We start from the raw sequence: 9,808 nt of genomic DNA on the forward strand, positions 1-9,808 counted from the left end.
AATGTTTAAAACTCTTTTGCATGAAACCAATGCTCTGTGATTATATTTGGGGTCTCTTTAAGTTCACAGAGTTCGTTTTTAGATAGAAAGCCTGCAGCTTCATTACTCAACAAATCCATTTAAATTGTTACGGTTCAATGTTTAAAACAACTTTGTGTTTACCTTGCACAAAACCAATCTTGGATGACTGTGTTTTTAGTATTTCATAGGAGGACCTTGTATGGTTGCACGATCTCCACAGCAATGACTACAGAATTCATTCCTCTAATCTGCAGTTTAGCCTGAAATCATTGAGAAAATGTTAACGTGTTTGGCCTTTTTACTCAAGGCATGGTTTAAAAGTCCTGCACTGAATTAGATGAGACCATGAAGCTTATTCATATAGCATATTTCAATATAAGGCAATTCAAAGCTTTACAAAAATACAAATAAAGCAAGCCAAGACATTAAATACAATAAAAGACAGTGCAGTCTAAGATATGAATCATTTGTGATTATATAAGAGACAGCGGCAAAAAGACAAGTCCTTGATATCCACATTTCAGATATGTGGAGCATAACAACTGAACACTGCGTCTCCAGGTTTAGTTTTTACTCTCATATTGCAAATGTATAATAGCAATGTGACCCACTTTCTTGGTGTTCGAGCTGTTTTTTGGCAAAGACCTCTCTACAGTCTATACTCGAGATAGATGCGCTCAACTCTACACCTCCATTACTCAAACCAAATCCATTCAATTTGTTAAGATTCAGTGTTTAAAACTCTTCTGTGTTTTACCTTGCATGAACCAATCTCGCTAAAGTTTGGCGTCTCACTCCGTGCAACCCAAGCCTTCTTGCTTTCTCAACAAATGGTTCAGGGCAGGGTTTTCAGCACTCACACAGCCATGGGAATTTAGTAAATGTAAACAGCTAAAATGAGCCCCTGCCAGAGCTCAGAAGATTGCCCCGAGGCTAGGAAACAGGCTCTCCCTATGGCATCCAGATTTAAACTTATACAGTGAATCACAAGCACAGAAACTCCTATACACAAATGTCAAAGAGGTTCCTTATAAAACTGAATAAAGACGTGAGGTTTGGGAATGGAAAACACACCATAATGATCACTGGAGCGTGGGCATTGATGAATAGAGAGGGATAGAAAATCAATACATAATAAATTGCACCCTTTAAATATGTAGCTTAGCTAAAACTGCTAACTGCTAACAACTATCAGTCCCATTGGGTGAAATGGCGCTTTCATTGCAAGCCTTTTTTTTACTGCTTCTCCTGACCAACAGGCGACAGATGTTGAATTACAAACATCTCTAGGGACCGTAGACCATCGTAATGTATTTCAACGGGATCTAAATGAGATTTTTAGACCTGCCCTGGAGGCCACTTTCTTTTAAAGCATTGCAATCTTATTTTAGACCATATGCCAAGTTCAGGGGAATTGCCATTAAATCCACCATCTCGATGCAGGTCACGTTTGCACTGCGGCTGGTCGAAGCTGGTGGCTTGTTTACCAACTTTGGCAAATGACCAACTATCATTATTCGCTCCTTAAAAGCCCTATCAGGGCTGGTGAGGTTGTGAAAGATGTGGATTTACCAAGTGCTGTGGCTTTGATTGAATCCTGGTTTCCATCAGAGGTTTAAAATAACAGAATACATGGGGCTAGCTGGACCAAAATGAGGTGGAAAAACCAACCTGTGTACGGTTTCTCTTCCAGGGAGCGAATCATTAATCTCTACTGTTTTTACATTTCTATTTATACTTAAGGCACTTTTTCCAATCCAGTATAAGCAACTAAATGAAAGGGCTAGTTGCTAATACACCACCAAGGTCACTTACTCATTAGAAATGCTATTGCAGTGCTAATCCAACATCAATACAAGAATGACATCTCTATATAGTTTAATTAATACCAACAAGTAAAGCTGTGTCTCGGACAAATGTATCCTCTGGTGTTGTGTTTATAACAGGTATATAATATTCTAGCATTGAGGTTTTACATGTTATGCTAAGAGGAAGAACAAACACTCCTACTACTGTTTCATTCTGAGCTACAAGACAGATTTTATGCAGATTTACTAAACCGATATCCACATTGTCCACCGTGCACAGCAGTGGCTTGCACTCCTTTGCTATAGCTCCTGGTAATTACACTTATATATCAGAATTAATGTGGTGTACCTTAATGAGTTATTGATGTCAGAAAGCTACATGCTACAAGCACCGCTAATGGTTTCAATACATTATACAATGACACGTCGTGTGTTGAACAAAGGGAAAGGGGGTCTGTTGAACGGTGAGTCATAGAGCAACCGAACATGTGAGTGTAAATCTCTGTCAGCGACGAGAAGAAGTCATCAGCAGCGAGCCGTGAAGTGAACCGTCGCCCCTACATACCCTGTAGAACCGAATGTGTGCGGAGCTGCTTCAGACAACAGATTGGGTTCTAGGGAGGAGTCTATGGGCGATGACTAACCATCGATCAAAATCAAAAGGAGAGGAGTGAACAACGGTCCGACTGGTACGAGTGCTTTTGCTTTGCTCTCTTTCACAGAGGTAACGGAGGATAGGTCACATCAACTGTTGCTAAAGAGAGGTGCAGGAATGAGTACTAACACCTCAAAATTAGTCAGCATTTCACCACTTTTGGTTCCCTTGTCTTGACCTATACGTTCTGTGGTTAAACCAAGCTAAAGGTGTTTTAACGTTTTGTAAATACCCCAATGGGTGAATTTAAAAAACAGCGGATGCTAACAAGTGCCTAAATGAGACGTCTAAACGCCATCACGCTCAACATTAGCCGCCTTTAGCTTAGCGGCGGTGACGTGAAGTCATGTTACCGTGCTGTAGTTCCTTTATAGCCTAACGTTAGCTTTTAACTTCTGGAGATTGCATTTAAGATTCTGTAAATACCCAACAGGTACATTTACAAACAACAGTTGCTTACAAGTGTCTAACTGAGACAGCTAAAGGTCATCATACCTAACAATAGCCGCCTTTAGCTTAGCGGTGGTAACGTGAAGTCATGTCACCGTGCTGTAGTTCCTTTATAGCCCAACATTAGCCTCCTTTAGCTTAGCGGTGGTGACGTGAAGTCATGTGACCGTGCTGTAGTTCCTTTATAGCCTAACATTAGCCGCCTTTAGCTTAGCGGCGGTGACATGAAGTCATGTGACCGTGCTGTAGTTCCTTTATAGCCCAACATTAGCCGCCTTTAGCTTAGCGGTGGTGACGTGAAGTCATGTGACCGTGCTGTAGTTCCTTTATAGCCCAACATTAGCCTCCTTTAGCTTAGCGGTGGTGACATGAAGTCATGTGACTGTGCTGTAGTTCCTTTATAGCCTAACATTAGCCTCCTTTAGCTTAGCGGTGGTGACGTGAAGTCATGTGACCGTGCTGTAGTTCCTTTATAGCCCAACATTAGCCTCCTTTAGCTTAGCGGTGGTGACGTGAAGTCATGTGACTGTGCTGTAGTTCCTTTATAGCCCAACATTAGTCTCCTTTAGCTTAGCGGCGGTGACGTGAAGTCATGTGACCGTGCTGTAGTTCCTTTATAGGCTGAAATCTTAAACGTGGTGTTAATATGTGGAGATTATCCTGCTGATCAAAACAAATAGGAATGATGTGTGTTGACCACAAAAGCCTATTTTCTGCAATATTCCAAAATCCAATGGAACAATCCCATTGGCTTTTCGTCAAAGATGCCCTTGTGATGCTAACTTCCAGTTCACCCTATAAATACGTCACCACTGCACCAAAAGCAAACTGATCACCGAATGGAGCAGGATGGTTTGCACATGTCGAGTTACACACAGTAGGATGTGATTACACCACCATGGATCTAATTAAGTATTAAAGTCCGCTCAGTTGAGTCTTAATTAAAACATCAATGTGTCTTGCAGCACAGCCTCAGTGATGTAATGTCTGCAGCCAACTCTATTAAAGAGCTGCAGATAAACAACTAATACCCTTTGTTTCTTAACGTTACCTTTACACACATTCACACTACTGATTGCATGGACTAACAAACATCTTATTCAACGCTTAACAACAATAAATAGCTAGAATTTTGTTGATATTTGAAGTCTGTTTCCCATTTTTGTCCTGATGCATGTGCCTGGTTATAAATAATGTTGCATCATCTTGATTTAATGTTTGAAATTGTCCCATTAAAAGGTAGAAAATTATGTGAAATGGAGAAAGAAGTTGTGTTCCCATTAAACAAGTGCTTTCCATACGGTGTATTGCTTCTCAGTGGAAGCTATTGAAGAGAAGCAAGGGACTCATTCAGTCTCAGAGTGTGTGTTCATACGTGCTGAGCTATATGAAACAGACAGGATAGAAAACATTCAAGCTGAGATAAAAGTGAGATTTAGCACTTATCGCCTATCTGGTAGCTTATTATCAGTCATTTGCAGTCATTCCTTATGATCTATCCCGAACAAATGACTCATTACATCAGATATATTACGCCCTTAAGGCCGTATAATCTTTAATTCACTTGCACTCAGTCAACCATGCCAAAGATCTTCAAACCATTTACAACCCTCCGCATGAGCTCCTTTAATGCCTCAGCCAAGCAAATCATTTTCTCCTTCCTCCTCTCTTATTAGAGTTTATTAGGCAGAAGTAAAACCTTGCAGGACTTATTAAAAAGCTTTTGGCGGAGCATCCGTACCACAGAGGCGCATCCAAAAGCAGAATCCTCATGCAGTCCTGAACACGGATTTACAATCGATTAAACAATTCAAATGTTATTATTTTAGACGCTTTGAGAGAGGTGGAAGAAGTACTTAGATCCTTTACTGAAGTAGATACTCTGGTACTACAAAGGGAAAGCCCTCTAAATCAAAATGTTACTTTAGTAGAAGTATAGAAGTATTACCAGCTAAATGTACTTAAAGTATCAAAAGTAAAAGTAGTAACGTACTGCATGCTAAAATGTCATGTTGTTTTATATGTAAACAGTAGCTAAAAGTACAATAAATGTGTCAAAATTAAGGCAATAGAAGTATATAGTAGCATTAAATGGATATACTCAAGTCCAAATAGACCAAATAGTACTTAAGTACTTCAGTAAATGTACTTATTTACTTCACTGCACTTTGATTCAGCATTTTGGACAAAAACATGACCGTTTTAAGGGAAAGAATATTTACGGATGAACGTGCCTATTCTCACTTATCTGCTTCACGTATTCCGTTAAGATTCTGTTTAATTGCGTTCATTTCTCAGCCCTGTGTCATTGCTCTGAGGCGTTTGCATCATTTTTCTAAGCATTTTAAAAGAAGCCCATTGGCCGGTTGGACACCTCGAGCTGACCCCAACCCGAACAAGCCAACTACTAGTCACTGTCTGGGAACCTTTTATCTCTTTCTTTTAATTTGAGGCCTTTCGGTTTTGTTGTCCAGCCTTTGACTCGTCACAAGGCCAAATGTGGTCACTCAATATGGGCCAGATTAATTTTCAGGCCATCTGTGTGTGGGGGTTAAAGTCAGGCAGCTAAAAGTCATAAATCTACAGTCAGTGCTTTCAATTGGTGCTGGTTGAGGGAGGGGGGATGAAGATGCACAATTACATGGATGGATGGATAGATGGATGGACAGATGGAAAGATAGATAGATAGATAGATAGATAGATAGATAGATAGATAGATAGATAGATAGATAGATAGAATACGATCGACTAGATAGATAGATAGATAGATAGATAGATAGATAGATAGATAGAAAGATGGGATGGATCGAAAGTCTTCAAATAGCAGATTTTTTTGGGGCATCTTAGTCATTTTTCAAAGCCTAAACACATCTATTGCTCCAACACTTTCCCCACGCATAACTTCATTAGTACCGTTTTTAAGATAAATGATAGATTGATAGAAAGATGAATGGATGGGGTGGATATATATATAGATATTTCGATAGTTAGAGAGATATATAGATACATTGATGGATAACAATCACTAAAAACAACCCTTTTTTTAATATTAGAGTCTTTAAATGGCAGATATCTCCAAATACTGAAGATTCAAAGGCTTTATTTTCATATGCACAATAGCCACAGCGTATTGGCAATGACATTCTGAAGCTCTTCCAACAATGCAACATAAATAAATAAATCATAAAACAATAAAAAAAAAAGTGCAGAAGAAATTGAAATATAAGAAATAAGATTTTTTTTAAGCTATTTCTCCCATTCCTTAAACATCTAATCTTAAACATTCCTCTCCGCCAGCATAGCTTCATTAGTCCCGTAATGAACATTTTATTTTTTTACTTCAAATTATCCATTACGTCTGACATAAACAACCCGCAGGGGCCCCCTCTGATTGGCCGGCCGCGGGGTCACGTTTGTCCCGCGCGGCCGTCCGTCTATTTGACAGCCGCAGGATGGCTGGATGCCAGAGGGGGGAGAAAGAGACAGAGAGAGGGGAGAGAGAAGAAAAATTAGTATTCTCCTACCAGCCTCGCTATAAATCAATCATGGAGTCCTACGTGGTGAGCTGTAAATACGCTGAGCCGCAGTTCCCGCCTTGTGAAGAAGATTACAGTAATTTTAGTGAGCAAGGGGGGTATTACAACAAACCCTCAGGACAGTGGGAGGTTATGGAGGAACATATCAGCCAACCATACACACCACACAACCCGGTTATCACTCTCTGCAGGGGCGCCGCCGGGAGGATGGAGAGGACCAGGCGCTGCACCAAGGTGCGCCATTACGCACCGGCTACAGGGAGGCAGAGGTGCCCGGGAAGGAGGCCCGGTTCTCGGTGGGGGAGCTGCAGTGCCAGGCCTGGATGACCTGTACAAAGCCCGCTCAGGTGCAGAGGGAAAACGGCCTGCCAGGGGAAGGACAAGCCGCCCTATTGTTGTCTACCCGTGGATGAAGAAAGTGCACATCGCTCATGTGGAGATACAGCCTCGATCTTTCTATCATCCCAATTAACCTCTCTTCATCCTCTCTGTGTCAGTTTCCCTCAGTCCAATTATATTCAAATGTTTTATTGTCATAATGCAGAGTAGCTGCAGTGTTATGGCAATACAAATCTTAAGTCCCAGGCTCCTCCAACAATGCAACATAAATATATGGGCATACAACGATAAAACGAATAAATAAGACAATAGAAGTGCAAGAAGAAACAGAGTAGAAAGAAAAGAGTGAAAAGAGATCGTGCAAATGCAGGAGAAGGGAATATCTGCAAGTGAAATAGAATAAGATGAGTTTAAAATATGGTCAAAATGAAATACTGTACACTGAAATTAAATACTGCTTATTGTAATAATAAATAAATATGAGAGATGCAAATATGAGGTTGTGAAGGCAGAGCTCAGGCCATGTTTAACGTTTTGTTTTGTCTGCTAGCTCTTTCTTTCTCTGTCTTTCTTTCTGTCACTCTGTCTTCTTTCTGTCTCTCTTTCTCTGTCTCTCTCTTCTCTGTCTCTCTTTCTTGTGTTCTAGTGTCCATTTGTGAGCACCGTTTTTGTTGTCGAGTTATTTATGATCTCGTGAGAGTCAGAGAGAATTACAACCCCTATAAAGTTTTATGGCCCTGCCACAGTGCCCGCGCAGTGTGTGTGTGTGTGTGTTTGGTGTGTGTGTGTGTGTGTGTGTGTGTGTTGTGTGTGTGTAGTGTGTGTTGTGTGTACGCTGCGGTTGTACAAAGAGCAGCAAGTTAAAAGTAAGAGGCTCGTTCTTGGACGTCTTCCCAGTCAACCACAAATAAAGATGAACACACTAAAAATTGACCACATGATAACACCTGCAATATATTTTAATTGTTTTTAAATATCATTTTAAAATGCTTGTCTGTAGGTTATATATTGTTTAAAATAAAAGAAAACTATTAAATAAAAACAACGGGATGAAATGATCTTACTCTAATTCTTTTTCCCCGTCTTAATTTTGAACATTATAATTCATTTATACTCTTACTTAATAGATGTAATGAAATATAATAAAAAATATCTGGCCTTAATTGTCTTTCCCTGTTTTTATAATTATAATGATGTTGTATTATTAATAATACAAATAATCTTGATAATACAAATAATATTAATAATACAAAACATATTTAATAATAACATCTTATTCATTATAATTATTTTTGTTGTATTATTATTAATGTATTTTTTTCATTCATGTTTTATTTGCAGTTAATCCCAACCACACGGGCCCGGATCCAAAGCGCATGCGCACGGCCTACACGCGCCAGCAGGTGTTGGAGCTCGAGAAGGAGTTCCACTTCAGTCGGTACCTCACGCGCCGCCGCCGTGTGGAGGTGGCCCACGTGCTCTGCCTGAGCGAGCGGCAGGTAAAGGTGTGGTTCCAGAACCGGCGTATGCGCTGGAAGAAGGACAACAAGCTGCCCAACACCAAAGGACGGAGCAAGAACAAGAAGGCGGCGGAAATAAATAACAACAACACTAATGACACTAATAACAACAGTGATAGTACCGCAAAGGCGTCGAAAACCGCCTGAAGACAGGAGAGAAATGTGGGTACATGTTTATCCACCATTATGGTTCTTTTTAAATCTCCTTCATGCGGTTATTATTTGCTTCACACTTCTACAGTTGACCGAATGTTGTTTGTAGTTCAAAGAAATTGCAATCGAGGACATGTAAACAATACGAGAATATGAAAAGACTTCATTGGGAACACATCTCAAGCATACAGAACTGACATTTGAGGAAGGAAATGCGCGTAAAAGTGCATTCAAATCCATAAAAACAAGCTAATGTGTTTCTCATGGACATATCCTCCGTTTGACTAAATGTTCAGATTCAAGAGGTTCTTTCTGTCAATATTTTTTAAAATGTACATGTTCTGTTACCAAATGCTATTTATGTTTGGCGCATTAACTCTCCAAAACTGCAAATGCTAAACTGATCCAGGGTGCTTTATATTCCAACTTTTAAATGTTCATAAATATGATGTTATGAAAAGAATGCATCTAATTTTAGTCTGATATTTAATTAATTGAGTCGTTAGGTTAGCTAACCTCCAGTGGTCTCACATCTCTCATGGTGACATTTAGGACATTTTTAGACTTCCGGTTTGTAGGGGTGAACGGTGCCATGGTTGGAGAGTCTTTTGGAGAAAACAGGGTTTTATTTCCACAGGGTAAACATATTACAGGGTTTTATAATAGCTACCTAAAAGAGAAAATAGCCTAACTTATGAAAATGCACATTACCAAAATGTTGTTTGGCGCTTAAAGGAGAAACACATTGACATAGTGGCTGACTTGCAGTAAAGTTGGTCAAATAATGTTTTACTTTGTACAGAAACATCCAAAAACAATGCAATGTTTGTAGGATAAGAAGCCATATCGTGCAGATTATCTCCAAAGGTGAATTCACTTTTTAACTTGTTTTTATTTTGCGGGGGAAACTCATACATCTTTACGCACAAGAAATAAAGAAATTGGAGGTAGAGGTTTTGAAATGCACGACGCTGACTGTAAATCCAAAGTGTTTCCTCAGGGTTACAGGGTTTTAATAAACACAACTTTCTGAAGCTTTTGTTGTTTGTTTTTTAGCACCGAGAGGTTTCCAAATGACCCTCGTTTAAATAACGAAATGGTGCATTTTTTTTTAAATGATATGTCCTCGCTTTGATTCCAGTTTAATATGCTATCGTTTTGTATTAGCCTACGCCAGTACTTATTTTTATTTGTATTACTTAGAAACATATTGTATTCTTAGCAGCAAGCCTCTCTGTTATATTTTGTATGTTGGTAATCTTTGGGAAGAAAATAAGAAAAACTCTTCGTGTAAGAATTTTATATGTGCAAATGTTTTGATAAGAT

At 39.4% G+C, this 9,808-nt stretch overlaps 1 protein-coding gene across 1 annotated transcript; it reads left to right on the forward strand.

The window, feature by feature from the left end:
• Nucleotides 1-6,143: 6,143 nt before the first annotated feature.
• LOC117487218 (homeobox protein Hox-D4b-like) lies at nt 6,144-9,808 on the forward strand. Its single transcript, XM_034135889.1, is given in 7 exon segments — nt 6,144-6,593; nt 6,596-6,826; nt 6,828-6,857; nt 6,859-6,903; nt 7,456-7,464; nt 7,556-7,565; nt 8,151-9,808. Coding segments are annotated over 7 exon segments (858 nt in total). The 5' UTR covers nt 6,144-6,386; the 3' UTR covers nt 8,477-9,808.

The sequence above is a fragment of the Trematomus bernacchii genome, unplaced genomic scaffold (genome assembly GCF_902827165.1).
Source record: "Trematomus bernacchii unplaced genomic scaffold, fTreBer1.1, whole genome shotgun sequence".
Lineage (NCBI taxonomy): Eukaryota > Metazoa > Chordata > Actinopteri > Perciformes > Nototheniidae > Trematomus > Trematomus bernacchii.